Source organism: Narcine bancroftii, chromosome 5 (assembly GCF_036971445.1).
Source record: "Narcine bancroftii isolate sNarBan1 chromosome 5, sNarBan1.hap1, whole genome shotgun sequence".
Taxonomy (NCBI): Eukaryota; Metazoa; Chordata; class Chondrichthyes; order Torpediniformes; family Narcinidae; genus Narcine; species Narcine bancroftii.
In genome coordinates, this window is record NC_091473.1 from 31,897,897 (window position 1) to 31,922,612 (window position 24,716).

At 38.8% G+C, this 24,716-nt stretch overlaps 1 protein-coding gene across 11 annotated transcripts in view; it reads right to left on the bottom strand.

Annotated features, from left to right (window-relative positions):
• LOC138763236 (microphthalmia-associated transcription factor-like) overlaps positions 1-24,716 on the bottom strand; it is a 296,887-nt gene that overhangs the window by 93,674 nt on the left and 178,497 nt on the right. The window contains exon 1 of one of the 11 annotated variants that reach the window (XM_069937077.1): positions 8,067-8,134. The exons of the other annotated variants lie outside the window; for them this stretch is intronic. Within the exon in view, the coding sequence (XP_069793178.1) occupies positions 8,067-8,078 (12 nt within the window). The 5' untranslated portion in view covers positions 8,079-8,134. Of the gene's footprint in view, positions 1-8,066; positions 8,135-24,716 lie in introns of those variants that run through there. 11 annotated transcript variants of the gene reach the window in all.

Below are 24,716 nucleotides of genomic sequence, written 5' to 3' on the forward strand. Positions count from 1 at the left end.
AAATTGGTACCAGTTTGATATCTCACTGAAGGAGACTGGAGGATGATTAGTGTGTGGGTGTTCATCTCTGGCATGCATTAGGTATGGATAGATCGTTACTCTGTATCATGGCAAGTGGTAGTTGCCTGTTCAATATGACATATGTCCCACATTTTGTTTCAAATCCAAACTGCAGGTTAGGAGTTAGGGTGCCGATTAGCACCAAAGGGTAATTATCCTTGATCTTTGCTATTCTTGTCACTCAACATTATTCCCTCTCTGGTAACCACCAGTTTGTTGTGGCCCACATCTTCATTTCCTTGACCCAATTTCAGTTGCCTTTTTCCAACCCTGACTCAGGTTATATTGGAGAGCATTCAAGCTAAGTATCTCCTGCTCCTTAAAGCTCGGTCAACAGAGTTAGGGTCACTTTGAATCCTCAGTAGAGGTCTAAAGCCAGCTAATTTTTCAAAGAACTATCAGGTTTGTTTGAATGTTTAGTCACAGCTAACTTATATGCATCAGGAAACCGCTATAAAAGCTTTCCTGTGTATACAGACAAAGCTGTGTTAGCCAGAAGGTGTCTCTCTTTTTCAGAAATGATCACTAGGAATGTGTCACATGGCTGCATGAGCCCTCAGGTCAAAAATGATTGTGTGAGGCTCCAACAATATCGTCAATTGAATTCAGTAAGTTAGAATGCTAGACATACTGCCAAATAGTATCTTTTGAAATACAAATGTTTAGTCACAGCTGACTTGTATGCATCAGGAAACCTCTATAAAAGCTTTCCTATGTATACAGAAAAGGCTGTGCTAGCCAGAAGGTGATCTTCTTTTTCTTTCTCAGAAGATGATCACTGGGAATGTGTCACATGGCTGCATGAGCCCTCAGGTCAAAAATGATTGTGTGCGGCTCCAACAATATCGTCAATTGAATCCTGTTAGAATACTAAACATACTGCCAAATAGTATCTTTTGAAATACTACCTTTAGCTAATTAAGGAAAACCTTTCCAAGAATTTCTCCAAGAGATTTCCATCATTATTAATATGCACTTCACTACTGTAACAACTAGAAAATTTACCAAACTAATTTACTGTACATGTACAGGAAATGGATTTCACAGAAACTGAGTTTGGTGGAAAAGCTATTTTTTAAAGGTAAGCGAGAAGAATTAATCAAAATGTAATTCACCACTTTACAGAGTTAGAAGTTGATGCTAGTATCAAATTCAAGATCCTAGCGATGACCAACACATGCAAAAAATATCAGAGGTCACCTCGTCCTTCTCCATACATTCATTTCTTTTTTTAATTTTTTTTTATTTTTCACACTATGAACCATACTGACCAAAGTACACACAAACATTTTCCTGTTGAATATACAGTCATTTTTTCCCCTTTTCCCCTCCCTTTCCTCTCTCCTTCACCCCCCTCCCCACTCACTCAACGTTCAACATATATGACACATTAAACCCATTAAACAATGTCATCACACAATGAAAATAAACAAGAAATTTGTGTCTTCTATTTCATGACATGTTCTTAACAATAAATTCTGATTCTCCCTGTGGCCTTGTGGGTTACCCTGGGTGCTGAAATTTCTTCTATTCTATTTCAGTTCATTTCTTCTTCTATCATTTTAGGTGGTGGAGGTCCACGGTAGGACTTCTCTGTTGTGTTCTATGTACGGTTCCCAAATTTGTTTGAATACTGTGATGTTATTTCTTAAATTATATTATTTTTTCCAATGGAATACATTTATTCATTTCTATGTACCATTCTCAGGCTATCTTCTAATTTCCAGGTTCACATAATTATTTTTTTTGCTACAGCTAAGGCTATCATAATAAATATTTTTTGTGCTCCATCCAAATCAAGTCCAAGTTCTTTACTTATTATATTACTTAGAAGAAAGATCTCTGGATTTTTTGGTATGTTGCTTTTTGTGATTTTATTTAATACCTGGTTGAGATCTTCCCAAAACTTTTCCACTTTCTCACATGCCCATTTTGCATGTACTGTTATTCCTCCATACATTCATTTCAATGAGGAAGTCAAGATGTGGTGCTGAGAGCTCAGCCTTTTAGGTTTGGCAATTTAATGCTAATACAGCAGAAATAGAAAATTAAAGAAACAATGCAAACTATCTCCTGTAAAACAAGCTCAGGTAAAGAATGCTTGAGTGCAAAAGCAATCAAGTTGTGTGGACGCATACTAAATTATAACATGAAAGGAGGTAGTCTTCAGTATTATACTTCCACATTTATGGAGGAACTGTACTTCCCTATTATTTAATGGTGTGATTTCCTCTTCAATATTCTTCAGTCATACAAAAAGAAAAATGCAGTTAAAAGAATACAGAAATGATCGTATTATATGGCGAGCTCTCCACTGGCCACCGTGACAGAGGTGCACCAAAGAAAAGGTACAAGGACTGCCTAAAGAAATCTCTTGGTGCCTGCCACATTGACCACCGCCAGTGGGCTGATAACGCCTCAAACCGTGCATCTTGGCGCCTCACAGTTTGGCGGGCAGCAACCTCCTTTGAAGAAGACCGCAGAGCCCACCTCACTGACAAAAGGCAAAGGAGGAAAAACCCAACACCCAACCCCAACCAACCAATTTTCCCCTGCAACCGCTGCAATCGTGTCTGCCTGTCCCGCATCGGACTGGTCAGCCACAAACGAGCCTGCAGCTGACGTGGACTTTTTACCCCCTCCATAAATCTTCGTCCGCGAAGCCAAGCCAAAGAAAGATAGATTGGGGTTATAGAAAATTGAAATTAATGTATGCCTCTTGCTAATAAAAATCCCAATGTTAGAAACTCAAGTCTTGAAATCTTATTATTTGCTGAAATGGTTTGTGCCTTATTCAGAGGTGAAGCATAATTGCTTAGGTATAAACAATCTAACACCATTTGTTTCTCAGTGAATAAATTGAATGTTTACAAGTCAAACATGGAACCTGCCAAATCAGTCTATCCCTGCTAACTGGGGCTAATTAGGAGGCATAGTGAATTAAATGCATTATATTAACATGATGGAGGCAGCAGACTGCACAAGATGTCCAAAATCGATTGGCATGTGCAATAGACTTGCAATGCACATACATAACATCGTATATATTGGAAGCTAGTTGAACCTCTAAAAACAAACTGTAGCTCACATGCATTGAATCTAATACAAACTTTATTCAACCTCAAATTTAATGACCTACAAGCATTGGCACATTGATCATTGGCAGGCTACCTGCTTTCATTAACATTATAAGCAGGAAACAGTTAACGTGAACTACTTTGCTCCGGGGCAGTTCATCTCAGACAGCTTCTGACGGGCATTCTATAACTGAATCTGGCCTGGGAACTTGTGAAGAATTAGACAGAGGGAGAACGCCGAAAAAAAAACTTTTTGTTCATTGTGGCAGGGAAGGAGAAAGTTGAAGAAATATCCTGCATCTGCAAGAACCCACTTGGACATTAGCTCAGAAGGCAGTGAAAATAATTTAAGACTGGTCATCAATGAAGATATGGATTCCAAATTAGTGGTCTAGGTCAGTAAACATATTTTCCATTCTATTTTCTAATCTAATGCCCAAAATTCTCAGATTCCAATTAATTTTCCATAATACTTTCATTTGATTTTGTCAATCCTAACTCATCTCAACCATCAAATACTCCAAGGTACTCACAGACCCATGGTACAGCTGCACACAACACACAGTGGCAGCTATTCAAATAGCCACATGAATCAAATGCACAGCATAATGTTTAGTGACATACTTTCCAATTTGCTGGAGGATAAAATTATACAGAACCAAACACAGGAGCAAGAATCTGAAGGGGACAGATTTGCTTATATGTACTAAATCCCAAGCTAAACATAGTGCCAACCATCACTGGTACAAAGATTACTGAGATTGTGCTCAATGTCAAGATCAAAATCTTCAAATGTGCGAATATCTTAATTCCTACACTGCTCCTCCTCCTCCACTCTCACCTCTTCCAATTGTCATGGTTCAGAGATTGTCAGTATGTACCACCGCACATTTCCCCACTCAACCCTCCACAACGCAACCTCCAAGCCTTCTCATTATGGGTATCCAAAAACTGGAACCGACCACGAAGAGGAACGATCAAGACAAATCAATTTTACACTGACAGCCAGTGGTGCAGATCCCAAATAATAGAGAATTTGCATGCAACAAGAATCAAGGAGAGAATGACTTGAAGCCAGAGCACAGGAAAACAGCAGCCAGTTAATGAGAGGATGAAGTTGTAAATGTTCTGCAGCACAACTCTTACATGGGACTTGAATAAGACTGACTATAATGGGGACACTTGGGTAAATGCTTTGGAGTCAATTCTTCCAGCATGGAAGCAAGGACCAAGCCCTTTCACAAACTTTGGGTTGAAACACAAGGCATCATCCAACGATCAAAGTTGCAGAACAAGTATTTCTAACTGCACGGTATAAGCTCAAGGCTTCTTTCAGCATTAAAAATAAACAGTGATTCCAGTTCCACTTGCTTTGTTTTATAATGGATGAAAGAAGTATCGCTGAATTGACAATGACTCCAGGTCGAATTAAAACAAAAAGAACTGTCAATAATGTGCAATATTACAGATATGCAATTGGCTGGTGGGTCATTCAGAGTATAAGCCATAAAACATTACAGGTACAGGAACAGGCCCTTTGGTTCACAATATCTGCACTGAACATGATGCCCAAATTAAACTAAAACTCTGTTTCTTCCACATATTATAGAACATTACAGCACAGTACAGGTCCTTCAGCTCATGATGTTGTGTCAACCTATGGAAACCTACTCCATATCTAATTTTCCTTTGCCACACACCCATAATACTCTATTTTTTTTTCTATCCGCATACCTATTTAAGAGTCTTTTGAATGTCCCTATTGTACCAGCCTCCATATTGCTGCAACGTGGCTTGCATACTTATAACCCAATGAAGGTAAGCATATGCATATGCCTTCTTTACCACCCTATCTACTTGCATGAGCACTCTCAAGGAGCAATTAACTTGAACCCCTAGATCCCTCTGTACTTCAAGAATCAAGATTATTTCATTGACATGTAATAGAACAGAAAATGTGATATTACACAAAACTTCCTTTAGTCTACCATAAGGCAGTTAAAAGCCCCTTTCACACTTGCCAGTGATCCCAGGAATCGAATGCCATTCGGCCTTTAAAGTGGCAAGTGTGAAAGCAAAATCTGCTCAATGCCAGCGTCAGATGACATCATCTCATGCCAGGGATTGCTGGCCTCAACCCCTAGTACAATTCCCGGCATCTGCAGACCCTGGCATTGAGATCAGGCTTGTGAAACGGGCAGCAACATTGCAGGCACTTCCAATTAAAGGTAGAACAGACCAAATGCCGGGGATAAATCCTTGCACATATGAATGCGTTCAGTGTCTCAGTTAGGAGTGGTCTTTTGTGAAAGGCCAAGCCCCCATTCCTATCCTGAGACACTGAACGGTTGATTTTCTGGGATGCAAGTGTGAAAGGGGTTATAGATTTGCAATCAGCAGAAATTGCCCGGCTTCCCTTATAGCCAGAGAAAGAGAAGCACAAGAAAGTCCCTCCCAGAGTCATTGAACATCCATAGCTTCACCTCTAGTGCTCTTGCAGCCGTACAGCCTTCAGTCCAAACCATCAATAGGCCGTGCTCCAGATGCACACCTCTGACACAATCTGTGCTTTAAGAGCCCTGCCACTAACTATATACTTTCCCCTTGGATTTGACTTCCCAAAGAGCAAACTCCTGCTGCTATGTTGCACAGACACTGTCCTAAACAAAGACCATTTTTCTCTTAGCTCCCAGTTATTTTCAAGAACTTGTTGGAATTGCTTTAATAATTAAGAATGCTTGAAAATTTTGTTTTTTTTTGTCTCTTTTTCTCCCTTCCTGCAACTGAATTGATGCTAATCAACTCTGCTTCCATATCCTATCACCATTCTCAACTTCCCAAATTTTTAATCCTCAACTCCCTCTTAGTTATGAGACAAATGAAGTTCTATTATCCATTACACTCACCTTTTTTCTCCTAGCATAGGAAACAGTGAGATGGTCATCTTAGAGTTGTATAAAGCAGTTGTTCAGCCACAGCTACAGGAATAATGTGATGGTTTGCTACGCTGGAGATTTATAAGGATGTTGCCAGAGCTGGAGAATCATAGAGAGCTTAGACAGGAATTTCTTTATTTATGAAATGAGATCGAGGAGGGGTGTAAAATTCTGAAAAAAGGATCAATTTCCCTAAATGGAAAAGGCTGATTTAAGATTAATTGGCAGGAGGATTGGAAGGAGTTGAGAAGAATTATTTTCCCATTGATGGGGTCTTGAACTCACTACCTAAAAGCATTGTGGTGGCAGAAACACTAGTATTTAAAAAGTGCTTGAAGGAACCATAACCTGCAGCTGAAACGTGGGATTAATTTAAAGTCTTCTTTGGGTAGTAAGGGCAGATGGACTAATCGCCATTTTATGTGTTGCGAATTTTGTTAGTAAATGAAATTGAAACTCGTTACCAACTCTTATTTCCAATATTTTTTCTTGATGAAACATTCAGGATATAATCCTATCAATGCTTGTAGCAAATTGCTCAGCATCATTTGCATTAGCCTAAATCTTGCTGAAGTTAAAAGGCAACAAATTAAGATTTAAAAAGATGCCTTGAGAACTGAGTCAGACACTAAAATTGAATCAGATTTTTGTTTTGCAGTCCAAAATGGAATGAACAGGTGCACTTAGAGGACATTATAGCCATGTTGCCATTGCTGAGGAACGAGTTCCTCTGAAAATACAGGTGTTCTCCTTGGCCAAGGTCAGGTATGCAAGCCTGGAAGAACAAGCTTCTTTGTTGAGATGCCACTGTCAGTTGTAATAATCACTATGTTATTGTACTGCTATATAGATATATATATGTGTGTGTGTGTGTGTGTGTGTATATATATATATATATATATATATATATACATATATATATAGATGTATATATGTACTGTATGGGCTGGCCCGCCCCCTGAACCTGTGACTCCTCCCTCCCAGATATCTCCATAAAGGCTGTCATGATCAAACCCCTCCCTCAGTTCCTGCCTTGGAACAGGGTCAGCAACATACAAGCTGTGCTGACACTTTAAGGTGATTAAAGCCTATAAATCACAACTTTCTGCCTGATTGTAGATGATTGGTAGTACAGTTATGTAATACATGAAGGGTCATTTGTAGTTTGACAACATGTGATAGATTCAGACTTTGAAAGGATCTTTTTGACATTTTTAATTGTGAAAATAGTACCACCCAAAAACATTTATAGACAATTAACCTGGTTATTTGGATGGTGACCTTTCTCAAAATTACTTAAAGGACATGCTGTCCTTCCTGATGAAATCTGCTTATTTATCCAAAATAATCTCTTCAAAACCATCCAAACGTTAAGATAAATTTGACATTTAGAATACAGTACAGTGGAAATTTTTGTCTTAATTCTCCATTCAACTCCTACTGTGAATTGTCCTACTGCTGCCATACTATCATAAAATGGCCTAAAGCAAAGGAAGAATACCTCTCTTCCCTATTGGCACATTGCAGCCCTCCAGTCTTAATATTGAATTCAATCATTTCAGATAACTGGTTTTCTCCTCTTGCATCAGAACTGCCCATTGGTACATCGGTTATCCACCTGTATTATCAAAGTACTTTTTCTCTCATCTGATCTGGCAGGCCAAAGTTTAAAGCTATTACATTGTCTTTATTTGTGTTCTCTCTCAAGCATCTTAGTAACCTATCAACTGATGGCTTTTTAAACAGCTCATCCTTGCAGCATTCCCAGCCATAGGGGTGGATAGGATGAAGAGATTTCCTAAAACAAACATGTGTGTGTGTTCTTTCCCTTTTCTAATAGAACATCATGAAAGATGAACTCATGATAGTGGTTGACCTGCAGAATGTCACTTGCATTTTTAAGATTTTCAAATTGATTTTCACAGTGGTATTTGATGAATGACCCAGTAAAATTCAGCTGAAATCAGTCACTGAAAAAAAAAATGGTGCCTACATTAGTCTTCATTGTAACTCTCCATCTTCATGAAGGATTCATCTAATTGCAGTTTGGGTTTCTGAAGCACCTGTACTATCCTCAAGGAACATTACTCCCTAAAACAACATAAGAAATAGGAACAAGAGTTAGCTCTCTGGCTCGTTAAACCTGAACTGCCATTTAATAAGATCATGGCTGATCTGTCTGCCTTTTCCCCCACAACCCCGAATTCCCCAACAGTGCAAAAATTTAACTTTGTCTAAATGTATTTAATGACGTAGCCTCTACTGCTTCCATGTGCAGAAAATTCCACAGATTCTCTGGGAATAGTTCCTCTTTATATCTGTCCTAAACGTGCTCCCCAATATCATGACGTTAGGTCCTCTAGCTTTACTCTCACCTACCAGTGGAAAAAAAAACCTTCCTATGTCATCTATCTCTTTCATATTTTATATGTTTCTATAAGATTCCCTCTCTTTTAAATTCCAGTGAACATATTCCCAGATGACCCAATCTCTTGTAAGGCTAATGTCAACCTGGTGAATTTCCTCTGCTTCCAAAGTCCTGTCCTTTCTCATGTAAGGACATGTCAACTACCTGAAGTATTCCAAATGCATCCTCATCAGCAGCCTATGCAGTTGCAGATGAACCTCCCTGCTCTTAGATAGATTCAATCCCTCCAGCAATAAAGGCCAACATTCTATTTGCACTCTTACCTGTTGTATCTGAAAAACAACCTTTTACAATTCATGCAAAACACTCCCAAGATGCTCTGCCCAAAGCAGGCTACCTTTCATCACTTAAATAATAACCTGACTGACTCGTTTTACTTCCAAAGTGAATGATCTCTCATTTACCAACATTGTACTCTATGTGACAAATCTTTACCCTCTTTCTTTATCTATCCATATCTCTTTGAAGGCATGCCATATCCTCCGTAATTTGCTTTTCCACTCAATTTAGTGTCATCTGAAAACCTAGATTTGCTGCACTTGGTCCTCGCTTCCAATTTCTTCATGTATATCATGAACAATCGTAGGCCCAGCACCAATCCCTGCAGCACTCTGCTCACCACTGATTGCTAACCAGCAAAACATCCATTCATGCCATATCTCTGCTCTCCAAGGGATAATCAATCCTCTATCCACACCCATAAATGCCACTCAACTCCATGCATCCTTATCTCTTGAACAAGTCTTTGATGCAGCACCATGTACAACACCTTCTGGAAATCCAAGAGTATCATATCCACTAATTCCCCTCTACTGAGCTCTCTGCCATTCTGAGTAGTCTGAAGGAGGTCATGTCTGAAATTAAAACTAGAATATATACGAGGAATAGAATTTCCCAGTGGTCGCAGAAGTAATAATCTCACAAGGTATTGATGCACCAGTGGGATTTTGTCATCATTTATGGGACACAAAGTATATGGAAGATTAGTTTTGGCACAAGCTCCCACAGCATTCAAATGTTAACATACAACCAAAATGTTACAAATGGCAGTGAGCAAAATTCCCAACTGAAAATTACAACGAGTTATAGATGCCTCTAACTCCTCGATCAATTTTATTCCCTTTTAAAATTCTTCAAGATTATCCCTTAAATGTCTCTCTCTCTCTCTCTCTCTCCCCAATAATACAACTTGCTTCAAAATCAGGTTCAGAATTTATTATCATGAATATGTCATGAAATTCATTGTTCTACAGCAGGGTCACAGTGCAGACAGACATTTATATAAACCAACTTAGAAAATAACTAAAAAGAATGCAAGAAAAAAGAAAAAGACAAAGTGAGGCAGTGTCTGTGGTTCATTGTTCATTCAGGAATCTGATGGAAGAGGGAAAGAAGCTGCCTTTTTGCCACTGAGTGATTGTCTTCAGGTTCCTATACCTTTTTTCCCCAATGGTAGTAGATTGAAAAGGGCATGGCCTGGGTGGTAAGGGTCCTTGAGGATAGAGGCTACTTTCTTAAGACACCACCTCTTGTAGATGTCCTCGATGGAGTGAAATCTGGTGCCCGTGATGTTGTAGGCTGAGTTAACAACCCTTTGGAGTTTTTTTTCTTGTCCTGAGCATTGACATCTACGTATCAGACAGTGATGTAATCAGCCAGAATCCTCTCCATGTGACACCTGTAGAAGTTTTTAACTGGCTTTCCACTTACTCCAGTCATTTTGATGGACATCTCTGACATTCAACAAAAAGGTTATCAGTCTGATTTCCTAATTTATATTTAGATTTCAAATACTTAACCCCTTTGGTGTTTGAGCCCATTATCCAAGACAACAGGATTCCATTATCAACTCGATCAGCATTCTTGATAATCTTGAAAACCTCAATTCAATTACCAGGTCTATTTCCCAAAGAAAATAAGCAATGAATAAAGTTTCCATGATTCTATTTATGGATTTAGTAATAGTATTTGGAGACTTTGTGTTTGTTGAGATTTTCAATCAAATAATCCTGATGACAATTGCTATAATGGTGCTTTTTGTTTAATTGCATCACACAAATCTAAGCTGCGGCACTCTATGGTCCAGCAACTCCCATGGTCCAGCACGTTTTGAATCTGATGGCGTTAATACAAATTCTTTACAGTCAGCGTGGGACTCGAACCCCAGTCCCTATCGCTGGCACTGTAAAGGTGCTGCGCTAACTGCTACACTAACCGTGCTGCCACACAGTATTATTTGCTGTTTTAAGCTTTGATATGTTTACATAGGGGTTTTCCTTAGAGATCAATTTCTGTTTTCCAGTATTTTCTGTGATTCGGCAATGGCCAGGTCCCAACATTGCTAGATTAGAGGTACAACCTGTAATGTGTAATGTAGCTGAGGTCATGAGGAATGTGAGCTTTATTACTGCCTTACACATTCCATCTAAACTTGTTTTTATGTCAACAATTTTCAGTCTTTGCACACAAACTAAACTTAAGCCATATCTCCAACCTCTAACCAAGTCTATTAAATCATCCTCCACATGGCAGTAGCAACTAAATCCCTCTTAATTATTAACAGGAAAATGCCATGTAAATGACTCAAGTTTCCCCATGCAATATGGAATTCAACTTGTAGTCTGAGTGTGGAGAATAAAATACAAGCGCCCAAACATTTTACCCAGATTTTAAATAATTAAGTTTTAAAATTAGTACTTTGATCACTGGAGGAAGTGTTCAGTGAGATACAAAAAAAAAGTCTGTTTAGATCCCAGTGATTCAATCTTCACAACTAGCTTGTGGTGGATTTACATATATGAGTTTGTAAGGCTCATTAGTTACAATAATTGCTGCAAGCAAACAAGCACTTCATCAAAAAAATTATAACAGTATACATTAAATTTGAAAGTTAATAAATATTAATCATTACCATAGTGCAAGAAAAAAGTCTTCTTTTCTTCTTCTGGTCACCCATCCCATGGGATGATGATCGTTTCTTTTAGTCAGTTTGTGGGGTTTGATAATGAAGATGAATAGCATGGGAATAGAGTGTGCATGAATGAATTTAGGTGAATAAGGGTTGCGCAGGTCCAGACCCATCCTCTTGACAGCCAGTCCTGGATCCAGCAGCATGGTGAGGCCCAAGACGGCTGGGGGAAGGTTCTATTGCAGTGAATGGGCAGACTTAGCTTCAAAGCAAGGGATGCCCTTGCGACGCTTCATGGCACGTGTTTGCTAGATGGCCGTTGACCCTACGAAAGGGTTCACCTGTCCTTTGACAGGTCTTGTTTTTCATCCTGCCAGATATCTAGCCATCCCTCCGCACCAGGCAAGTCTGGTGAGGGAGCTGGTTTAGTCTCCAACCACCCGACCATGTGACAGGTAGTTCTAGGTTACATTGTACCTGTAGCACTCAGACAAGCGTCAGAAGGGACAAAGACAGTCCAAGTGAAGTTCCACAAAGTGCAGACAAACAAATCGAAAGAAATAAAGTAGTGTTACAAAATTGCAAACAGGCCTTTCTGTGGTGCATAATTTATGATTCCAAAGTTGTTTCAGCTTAATAATATTTGATCAAACTTTAAAATGATCTCCACAAAGCTTCAGCAATTTATTTGAGAATATCTGGAACTAACCACATTCTGCCTCATTCAATCTATGAAGTTTCCTCTGAGGAAAGAGAATAGCAAAGGGAACATGGAATATCGCTGGACTCTGATTTACTTCTCTTATATGTCCACTTGTTTCTAGCCACAGCTCCAGTCCCTGAAGTAGAGGTGTATCTCAATTATTAGAATGGGTGAAAATCAAGCAGTACTGCACATGGCACTATATCTTGAAATAGACTTTATTATCCTTTTATTTGTTTCCATTTATGTTCACATGTCCATATAACCATATAACCACTGGTAAGGAATGGTGGGTGAGGAGGTTATTTGGTGAACAAGTTGACAAAACTCAAACTTGGATCAACTTACTGGCCATGGTAATTAGTTTATCATGTAAAGATGAAGCAAAACACTCTGTGCCTCATCAGTGTTCACAGCTGACTATGGTTTGGTGGGGATCATCCTGCACATACAACAACATGGGCATTCAGATGAATGCATCATATCTGGAATTCTCGACTCCACTCTTCTGGTCATTGCTAACATCACTTTCTTGTACATCTCTTGACATCTTAGTGACCTTAATGCTGACTAAAAACTGTCAAAGCACATGTACACATGGCTAGAGTTGAAGATACACAAGATTTCTATATTCTTAGCTTTTCATCTGTACTTTGTGAAGTTGTTATAAATTGATCATATTCAAATGTCACGGTGAGTAAATCCCAAAATTGTATTAATTTTCTTTTATTTCCCTTCATTGATACCACAGAATAAACGCCAGCTGCCAAAAATTCAGGAGCCCTTTCAAAGGAGGTATATTTATTTGCATCAGAAATGTCTGTTTCAGTGAGCACCATGCGAACCTGTAGACACTCATGTCGATGTCACCTGGGAGTATTAATTAGCAACAGATTGCACATTCTTCTCATCAATCTTAGTCAGCAAAAGTCAGGAAATGCTGAAATTCCTATTAATGCTGTTTGACCTGCTCAATCTGTTCCTTTCCATACTTTGGACTTATTCACTAATTCTCTACCCACTGATTTAACCTGCTGTTTACCCTACTGACTGTGGCCCCACTATTTGACCTGCTGAGTGCTCCAAACATTAAGATCCAAGCAACGTGCTCTCTCTTTTATCTCTTTGGTTTTGCAGTTTGTGTACATTTTGCTGCTGATCTTTTCAGTTGGCATCTCTCTGTCCTCTAAACTCACATATGTACAGACATCTCCTAATTTTCCCTGTTCATACGGACAGTCCCATATCACACTCAGGACTTATTCTTGTGCACTCTCTTAACACACCTTGATATTGACATAGGGAGAATTATATAGTGTCAATTCTCAACATTTTTAGAATTATCCTTCACTCATAGTTCTCTCCCTCTCCCAATCTTACTTCCACTTTAATCATTCTCAAAAAAAAACACACAGTGGAACCCCATTATAATGCGATGGTTCGGATTTAAAAAAAAATCGGATTGCGGTAAAAGCGGGGTCGTGCTAAATTGGGGTCACGAAAAATGGGATTTTCAAAAAAATAATAAATAACTGTGGTGTACTGTTAGACAGAATCAGACACACACAAGGTAAAGATTGAACAACAGTCTTTAATCCACAAAAACCTCCACAGAGCCAGGCTGGCTGTGACTGCAGCAACTCAGTGTGAGGCCTCAGGAGGCCGGTGTAGGCTTATATCCCGGAAGGTGATTGACACCCGACCGGGTGAGGCTTGATCCATTTATGCCAACTGATTGGCAGCCGACCAGGTGTTGTCCTGTCCCCTTACTCTCCTGCAGATACAGAGGTTGCCCCCTGCAGTAGGCCAGTGGTGTACCACCACAATAACACACGTACAATACCTGTATTTACAATCATCTTTTTTTTATTTCTTACCATCATCATTTTATTTCTCAAAAAAGTGTTTGAGCGCTCATTGCCTGAACACGGCAAAATCCAAAATACTTTTGGGCTGGATGATTTTTATATTGTCCACATCCTGGGTCTTCAGCCAACATAGACTAGCCTCAAGGTACTCAATGGCTTCAGACACTTTTGGGGGTGGGGGGTGGAGGCTCATTGTCATCCTCCTGTGTTTCGGGAACCGGTACTATAGTAACGTTATGGATGATCTCAGAGTCCATCAGATGCTCATATGTCGGGTATTTGACATCGGCAGAGAACCACTAGTGAAAATCCTTTTTGCTAATTTGAAACAGCCTCTGTGCCTCACCCACCTCTTCATCTGTGAAGCCAAAGAATTCTTGCTCATCATCTTCCTTGGTGTATTTTCATGAGGCTGGACGCAGACCTTTCTCCCAGCATTTTTCCACTCACGAGGAGCTGACTGCTGCCCAGCCTTTCCCACTTAAGTGGGTAACTTCAAGCTATTGTCCACAGCCACTCATTGGCTTCTCCCACACAGCCAATGTTTTTGAATATTTTAATATGAGATTTCACATCCAAAGTACAGAGTACCTATGGATAGATGTTAAAATTCTCAAAGATACACTACACTTAAAATCACCAATGCCTGAAGAGGGCGCACAAAATCAGTGAACCGGTGCGGACTCGAAAGGCCAACATGGCCTGTTTCTGCTCCGTAAATGGTTATATGGTTATTGATTTGTCTACAATTCTATGAATTAATACTGCTTGAACACTGAGATGATCCCCTGATCTAGTGTTCTTTGGGAGGTAAGAAACTCAGATCTTTCCATCGCGGCTTACTAGGTTGGCAGCTGGCAGGTGAGCGGGACAGTTGTCAAGCAAAAGAAGAGCTTTGGGTTCTAGCTTTTGCTTATGCAAATGAGCACAGACAGCAGGGACAAAAGTTATGTAAAACCAGTCCCCAAAGATGACATAAGTCACCTAAGCATTGCTGCTATCCGTGTATTCGAACAGTGACGACTTCATGTTGACATGATGGAAACAGCAGGGTGAGCAAAATTTACCATTCATGAGCAGAATTAAATTATATGTTCCAGTCTTGTTAACACAAAACAATGTTATGCAATCTTTGTGTTGTTTGAGCCCCTCACGCCGATGGGTGTCTTCTTTGCTAGAGTTTTACTGGGTATTCTCTGGTAGCACTGTCGACAGAGTGAATTTCTTACACTTGAGAAATCACGTTAAGTTGGGGTTCCATTTGTCAAATTCACTTGTCAAATACAATTTCTAAATTTCCACTGATTAGCTCTGGTTCTCAAATTAGCACATTTCTTAAGCTTCCAAATTGCAAAAATACTCCTTTGCTGTAACCTTTAGTACCCTTTTCCCAATTAGAATAGCTAAGCTTACTTACTTTATGTCCAAGAGTCCTGAAAGAACATGGTGGAAATCTGATTTGGCCATTCACCACCAAATCTGTCTGGGGTTTACAGTAATGAACAAATTTGGCAGATAAAAGTATATCAATAACACTGAAATCCAAAGGTTACTCACAATTTCTCATTTCTTCATCAAACAATTTTTTAACCTTTTTCCTGATTCATACTTAGAGGCAGCTCAGAGATTTTAGTGGCTAAGAATGAGACTACAGGGATCTGATCAGTTGCCTTGACAATACCTTTTCCCAATACCAAACCTCAGGCTCTGAAGCCAAACCTGAACTTGCATCTTTCTTGAGTGTGGTTCCTACTCTCTTTACCCTCCCTCTTCCAGTTAATCCATCTTTTGTTTCCTCAAACTGCTAACCATTCATTTTCCCACCCACACCAACCCACTCCTTCAGATATTGAAATGGTATCATTTTACTGTGAGATTAAATGAAAGTCACCAATAGCCCACTATTTGTAATACCATTGGAATGCACCATTCCAACACATTCCTGATTGACCTCTCCCATGCTACTCTTCAGAAACAAAGTTTTCCAAAACAATGCCTGATCTGTATGCTGAGCAAGCAATTAGGGGTGAAAACATCATAAGATTTTGCATAAAAACTAAAAATGATTGAAGTAAATTTGAAACCAGAATCTAAAATATGAATAAAGCAAACTGTGAAGGTATGAAGTTGAATGAACTCTTGCAGATGAGGAAATGACAGTAACAGATAGAGGCACTGCAGATGGCACTGCAGGTGGCACTGGAAATCCAGGCATGACCAGGAGCCTGAATCCCGTGTAATTCACAATGTGACCACATGGCCAAAGAAGAAGAAAGAAAAAAAAGTGAACCGGTGTGGACTCGAAAGGCCAATATGGCCTGTTTCCGCTCCGTAAATTATTATATGGTTATATGAGAGACAATGAATAATAATATAATAGACATAGTTATGCGCAAACTCCAAATAGGAAAAACTAGTCAAGCCAAGGCTCTCATGATATATTAATTATATTAACTGAAAAAATAAAATTACAGTCATCAAAAACAAGACGACAAACTTGAGAAGACTTCAGATATTGATGCAGAAGTGAAAGAGGAATACAAGCACACGCTTGCAAACACATTCATGTTGTTTATTGGCTTTTTTTTTAAAAGGAATGATTCGCTGAAGTTAATTGGCAGCATGGTTAGCGCAACGCTGTTGCAGCACCAATGACCTTGGATCAAATCCAGCACTGTCTGCAAGGAGTTTGTACATACTTCCTGCATCTGTCTGGGTTTCCTCTGGGTGTTCCGGGTTCCTCTTAGCCTTCAGAACGTAAAAGTGATTGGAGGTTAATTGGGGTATTTGGGCAGCATGGACTCGTGGGCCATGTTACTGTGCTATATGTCCAAATTTAAAATTTAAAAATTATTTAAAATTTAATACAGGTTTCTTACAGACTGAGAATGGAGAAATAATATGGTTGCATGGCATGCAACATGACAACACACCTCCATGAGCTTTTGCTTTGTATGGAGGTTTATGTAAGTCAGTAACATCCACCTCAACTACTTCAATATGCTCCTGCACTCACAATTACTGCTGCCAAAGCCAGTTTGGCCTTCTAGAGAGAGAATCCGCAAGGTGACTGATCTGGATGAAGTCCCTGGACGTGTCCTAAAATCCTATGCAGATTAATCAGCTGGTGTATTCATGAATATTTTTAATCTTTCCCTGCAACTGTCCATAGTTCCCACCTTTCATATCAGTATCTAAGAAAAGCACAATATCAGGTGGAAATGACCATCGAATGATCGCTCCGACATCCATCATGATGAATAGCTTTGATAGGTTGGTCATGGTTCACATCAACTCTGGCCTACCAGCGAGCCACAACCCATTTCAACTTGCTCATCATCCAAACGGGTCCAGGGCAGATGCCATCTCTTCTGGCCCTCTACTCAACCCTGGACCATTTGGATGCCAGGGATACCTGCGTCAATCCACTGTTCATCAACTATAGCTCTGCTTGCAATAGCATCATTCTCACAAAAAATCCCCTCACCAAACCAGGATCTTGGTCTCAGCACCCCTCTCTGCAACTGAATCCTTAACTTTCTGTTGAAGATGGCAACATCATCTCCTTTACAATCACAGTCAATACTGGCACTCCTAAAGAATGTGTACGCAGTCCCTTCTATACATCCTCTACACCCACAACTGTAAAGCCAAATACTGTTCCCACTGCTTAAATTCACTGATGACACCAGTCAAAGGCTGAATAACAAATAATGATGAGAGGGTATATAGGAAGGAGAATGAGTCAATTAGCATGGTGCCAAGGTATCAACACCAGTAAGAAAAAGGAGCTGTTCATAGACATCAGTGGTAGTGGTGGCAACAGCAGATGGATTCAAGTTCTTGGGAGTAATACTTTCCAGTAACCTGACCATGGGCAACCACATTGACGGGATGTTCATTAAAGCACACCAATGCTTCCACCTTCTAAGGAAGTTTACCATGTCCCACAACAACGTCTACAGGTGCACTATCACAGAGCATAAAGTTTACTTCTAAGTGAAGAATTGGTATTGCAGAAATTAATAGGATTGAATGTCAATAAACCCCCAGCACTTTAAGGAGCTGTCTTAGGAAATAGTGAATGCATGGGTAATCTTTCAAAGTTCCAAAGATTCCAAAAAGCCTCCGGCAAAATGGGTAGGAAAAAACAAGTTATCCTGACACCAAAAGTACAATCAATGTAAAACATATTATTAAAGTGGTGGCAAGGCAATTCGAAAACAGCAATCAGATTGACAGTAATTAGAGATTAATTAAAGGAAAATCATGGTTGGCAAATTGATATAAAAAATCTAACTCTGTTTTAAATATATTAAATAAGGCAGTCTGTATCGCTTCCTTAGGCACAGAATTCCACAGAAATACAAATCTGAAAATTAGTTATTTCTCATCTCCATCCTAAATTTACTCCTCAGAATCATAAGGGCTACTTTCATTAGTTCTTGTCTCACCTACCTACCTCCATCCGATCTATTCATTTTGTTTCTGTAAGATTGCCTCTCATTTTTCTGAATTAGGTGAGTATAGTTGGAGATGATTAGATCTCTCCTCATAAGCTACCCCCTCATCTCTGGGATTAACTAGGTGAACATTGTCTGTTCACCGCCTCCAAAACGTTTCTAAAGTCAGGAGATCAAAATTGCATACAGTGCTCACCAGTACCCCATACAATTACAGCAGAATCTCCCTGCTGCTAAATTTAGTATCTCCAGCAATAAATGGAAACATTTCATTTGCCTTCTTGTTTAACTGTTGCACCTGCAAACCAATCTTTTGCTATTCATGCACAAACACTACCTGGTCCTTTTCTGCAACATCAGGCTCCAATCTTTCATTATTTAAATAATAATCAATCTTCTATTTTTCCTTCCACAGTGGATGACATCACATTTACCAGTACTATACTCCATCTGGCAGACCTCTTCCCACTTGCTTAATCTCTGTGGAATTAGCTTCTTCACTTAATTTAGAGTCATCAGCCAACTTAGACACACTACACTTGGTTCCCTCTTCCAAATCTTTAATGCATATTGTGAACAGTTGCAGGCCTACCTAGAACTTACCCTTATGGGACTCCATCACAACTGATTGCCAATCATTTATCCCAACTCTCTGCCTTTTATTGGTGAACCAATCCTTTATCCATGCTAACATATTATTTCCCATTCTATGCATCCTTATATTATGGATTTTTTAATGTCTTTTTGCAACACCTTTTCTAAAACTTTTCAGGAAATCCAAGTATGCAATATTCACTTGTTCCCATCTATATACTGTGCTCATTATATCCTTAGAGAACTCCAACAAATTTGTCATACATGACCTGTCCTTATTGGATTCACATTGCATCCGCCTGATGGAACACTTTTTCTTCACAGATCTCATTATTTCTCCCTTAATGATAGCTTCAAGCATTTTGCCCGCCATAAACACTACAACACAGAAACATGCCCTTTGGCCCATGTAGCCTAGGCTGAAATATTTATTCTGCCTGGTCTCACTGACCTGAACCAGCCCATAGCCCTCCATACACCTCCCAGCCATGCACCTCTCCAAATTTCTCTTAAATGTTGAAATCAAACCCACATCCACCACTTCCACTGACAGCTTGTTCCACACTCTCACTATTCTCTGAATGAAAATCTTCCCTTTCAACAGTTCATTGCTCACCCTTAGCCCATGTCCTCTTGGTCTTGTCTCACACAACTTCAGTGGAAAAAGCCTGCTTGCATTTACGCTATCTATGCCTTTCATAATTATGTGTACTTTTCAATAAAGATGTTAAGCTAACTGATCTAGTTACCTTCCTTTTGCATATGTCCTTTTTTTTAAAAGCAGTGGCAAGACAGTTGCTGTCTTCCAATCCACCATGACCTGCTCAGAGTCCAGAGAATTTTGGTAAATTATCAGCACTGCCTTTACCAAAACTTTTGCCATGTCTTTCTGTGCAATGCGATGCATTCCATCAGGATCAAGGGATTTATCTACCTTTGACCCACTAGTTTTCTCAGCACGACCTCTTCAGTGATTGTGACTATATAGCAGTTGTTACCTCCCAGTGCATCCAAAACATCTCTCCTTGGCATTTCAGATGCGTCTTTCAACATGAAGGGGAACACAAAATAGTCTTTCAAGGCTTCAACCATTTCCACATTACCCAATGTTAATTTCCCCTTATCTTCCAAGGTAACTGCATTCACTTTAGCCACCTTTCCTATATGATCATGTGTTTGTTCTTGTTTACTTTCATAATCTATTTTTCCTTTCATTGTTGATTGCATATCGTTGATCTTTTAAGCTTTCCTTCTCTTTCAGTTTCCCCACTACTTTTGCCTATTTTGTTATCAACAAGAAGCATTTAAATAGAACATTCTTCTTTATCTCTGGTTCAGAGTTGTACTATTTCTTTTGTCCTTTTAGGCGAGCCTTGTGATTTTACTTAAATGGAAGGATGCTGTCCCGTCTACTCATGATCAATGGTTACGTGACATCATGTCCTGTTTGAACATGGAAAAGATTAATTATTCAATTAATAATTAAAGATTAATTATTCAGATATAATCCAGAAGTTATTGGGGTAATTTATGACTCACTATCTTACTTAATAATTTTACTTAAATGTAATTAAATTGCCTGACTTGTATTTTCTCCACTTTTCTTATATTAATTTTTTTTTTAACCTTCATTTTTCTTTTAATTCCAGTCAAATCTAGCACCTGGCAACAAGGTTAGGTAAGGGGTTTGAGATTTTCTCTTTTAGTATTTTCTTTCTTCCTTTTTTTTTTGCATTATTAGAGTTTTTTTTCTAACAAAAGGTATATACTATTTAGAATATGAATTATGGAAATGATTTACAATTTATGTGGGTTAGTATTAAACAGAGTATCTTATTAGGTTGATGCAACTGTCCATATCATCTTATTGAATTGTACCTTTCTTGTTTGTACAAGTTCTTTATTAAAATCAACAAAAAATATTTTAAAAATAAAAAAGAAACAACATTTAACATAGTAAAACAATTCCTAAGCACCACATTCAAACATGATTAGTCCAAAATTGAACATGAGAATCAAACACTTGACTTAAAGAAGCAGCATCAAGGTGCAGAAAGTAGATGGATTTTTGAAGGGTTGAGGGATGGAAATGTTATTAAATTAGGGAATGAGTTTAATAAAATCAAATTTTTACATTTAAAATTTAAATTTAGACATACAGCACGGTAACAGGCCCTTTTGGCCCATGAGCCCATGCCGCCAAATTACACCCAAATGATCTACAACCCTGGTACGTTTTGAACAGTGAGAGGAATCAAGTGCACCCAGAGGAAACGGGGAGAACATACAAAGTCCTTACAGACAATGCCAGATTCAAACCCCAGTTGCTGCTGCTATAACAGCATTGCACTAACTGATACACCAACCATGCTGCCCGAGACAGGTATATTAAACTTGGAGTTGTGCTAAAGTGGAATACAGATACTCCCTGACTTATGACCTACTCAACTTATGTCCGTCCGCACATATGAACAATATTTAAAAATATATAAAATATATAAATTATGCAGTTTATGTTGTATTTGACAAAATATAACAAGGATACAGGGCATGCAAGAGCTGAAATGTGTGTACTTACCTTGTTAGTCAGCATTCCGTGGTCTATAGGCTGGGCACATGTGTGAGCCTTTCGGTTGGCGCATGCATGGTGAGTTCACATAATGGAGTTCAGTTGGCACACGTGCGCAAGTTGAGGGCATGAATTCAATATCATCAGGGCATTCAACTCTTGTAAATGTGCCAACCAAACTCCAATACGTGAACCCATCATGCATGCACCAACCAAAGACTCACACATGCACACAGGATAGCCACGTCTAGCCTATGGAGCCTGGAACGGCAACTAACAAGGTAAGTACGCATATTTTGGCTCTTAAATACCCTGTATCCCTGTTATATTTTGTCAAATACAACAAAAATTCTACGATGAAAAAAGAGATTTGATTAAAAGGTTTTCTTAAGCATTCAATATTCCACACATGGGCAAAATTCCGACAAGCCTGGCCATTCCAAGATATGTCAGATCCTTCAGTCCCAATTATGGTCATAAGTTGGGGACTACCTGCAGTTGTAGTAAATGCTGCAGGAAATTAGAAATGCACAGGTAGGTGAAATTTGGAGGAAACTGAACACAAGAATGAAAGTTCAGAATCAGAAGCTAATCAATGTAGGTGAGAATGAGGAAGGCTGATAAAATAGTGTGAGAGACTAACTAATTCTGTCCCAAAATTTAACTGGAAGGTATGTTAGTTCACTCAATTCTGGATATCATCAGAAATAAAAAAGAAGATAGAGGTAATTATGAAATAGACCTATGTGAATTCAGCTCTATCTTCAGAGAGAACTGTGGAACAATGAGAGAAAATAGGAGAGTGGGAGGAGAAAAGATGACAATTAAAAAGGTAATTTTATCTTTAATGCAATACAATTATTTAAGAAATACATAGGATTTAAGACCCTTCAGAGAATTTTTAATGACCATGGAGGTGGCAAAATGCATAAATGCACAAGTTGGACATATAGATAAAGAGAATAACTCATGACTGACGTGGTAAATTTAGATAGCATGGTTTTCTGTCAGGATATCTAGAACTTCAGATTGAGTTGTGGGTCAGGTATAATTAACAGAAAATAGTGCAGAAACATTCTTCCAGTAGCACACAGTATAATCAAAAGTGCTGGAGAAACTCATCAGGTCACGTAGCATTGTTATGTAATGACACTGTGTGACCTGTTGAGTTTCTCCATCACTTTTGTTTTTTAACAGTTTATTTATTTATTTATTTAAAATTTACATAATAAAATTTTCAATATCACAATATATTAAACTTTTTCTTACAAACAACATACAAAAACAAAACAGTCCCTCCCTCCCTCCTTCCATACTTACAAATTCACACACCTTCAGAGCTTACATATCTTTTAGATATATAGAATATAATTGGGAACCCCATTTAAATATATATAATAGTTGCATTTATAGTCCTTTTTTAAAAAAAAATACTGTATTTGGGCCCCCATGTGGTCCAGATATGGCTGCCAGATCTTTACAAAAGTGTCATATTTATTCTTGAAATGTAATTTTTTCCCCCCATAGGTATAAAGCTCTTCATTTCTACAGTCCATTGTGCTATAAGTAGAGGAGAGTCGGACTTCCAAGTGATTGTAAAACATTTTTTTGCTATAGCCAGTGCTATTTTTATAAATGAGATTTGATATTTATTCATTTGTTGCTTATTTCCATCAAATTACCTAGTAGATATAGCTCTGGATCACCCGTGAAGGCCACTCATATTATCCTGGTTAATTTTTCTGTGATGTCTTGACAAAATGGCCACTCATATTATCCTGGTTAATTTTTCTGTGATGTCTTGACAAAATACCTTCATGCATGACCATGTAGCATGTAAAAAGTTCCCGTCTCAGTCCCATATCTGAAATACATCTGTGATATTTCTGCTTTTAATCTATGTAATTTCTGTGGGTTAAGATATAATTGGTGTAAAAAGTTACACTGAACCAATCCATATCTTGCATTTATAATTGATGTCATTCTGTCCTTACACCAATCTGACCAGCTTCTTTCTGAAATCACTGCACCCAAGTCCAACCCCCATCTTTTCTCCAGCACTTTTGTGCATTGCACTATAATCAATGTCTGCAGACTTACCTATTTAACAATATAATTAGGTTCAGGGTAGCATTCAATAGGGAGCAATATACAATTATCTGCAATAATCCATGGAAAATCCATACTAAACTTGTCAAATCTGCACACGAATAAACCCATAAAAGACCTCTGGGAGATTTTCATAAAATAACTTGAGTTGTAAAATCAGTCGGGCTCCCAAAGGATTCTGGTTGCAATAAAGAACCAGGTTTGAGTAAAGGGATGAAAGAAAACCTAAGAAAATAAGAAACAAGCCAATGACATTTCTTGTCAGTAAAACTCTCAAGTTTGTTGTCAAGGATAGAATGTCAGAACATTTTGAAAAGTTTTTGTTGACCAGAGACCACCAGGTCTGTTTTCTTTTAAGGTGAGGTAAGGCAGTGGTTAAGGTATGTAGACATTAATGACGGAGACATTCAGAAAGGCTTTTGTAAATGGTCCTCCTAACAGACTTAACAAAAGATAAAGCTCATGAAACCAAAGACAAATTATTTTCTTGCTGTGGTAAACCACAGCTATACTCTTGATTGGCTACTGCCAGCTGAACTCGCCTTCTGAGACCAATCCTACCCATAACCCCTTTGCATGCTACCCATTCACCCCACCATTATCAGTCAATGAGGTTGATTGTTGTGCCAGTCAATAAAAGTCTATCAGTTTCACAACCTCAGTCTTTTGTGGTAATTGAAGGTGCATAATTTTTAATGACTACAATTTTCAAGGAAAATGGAGAAATACCTGAAACCAGAGAAAATCAACATAGAACCTCAATTCTCTGATACCCCAAACACATTTGAACTCTCGTTATGTTGTTTTGAGGACTTGCTGATGGCGATCATGAACGATGTTAACACAGACAACGACAGACTGAAGCTCCTCTTCTAATGAATTGGACCAGTTGTCTTCCCAATGATCAATGATGCCAAATCATATGCGGAGGCCATGAACTGAAGGTCCAGTATCACAGAAGGGTGAACCAGGTCTACGCACGGCATCTCCTGGCCACCAGG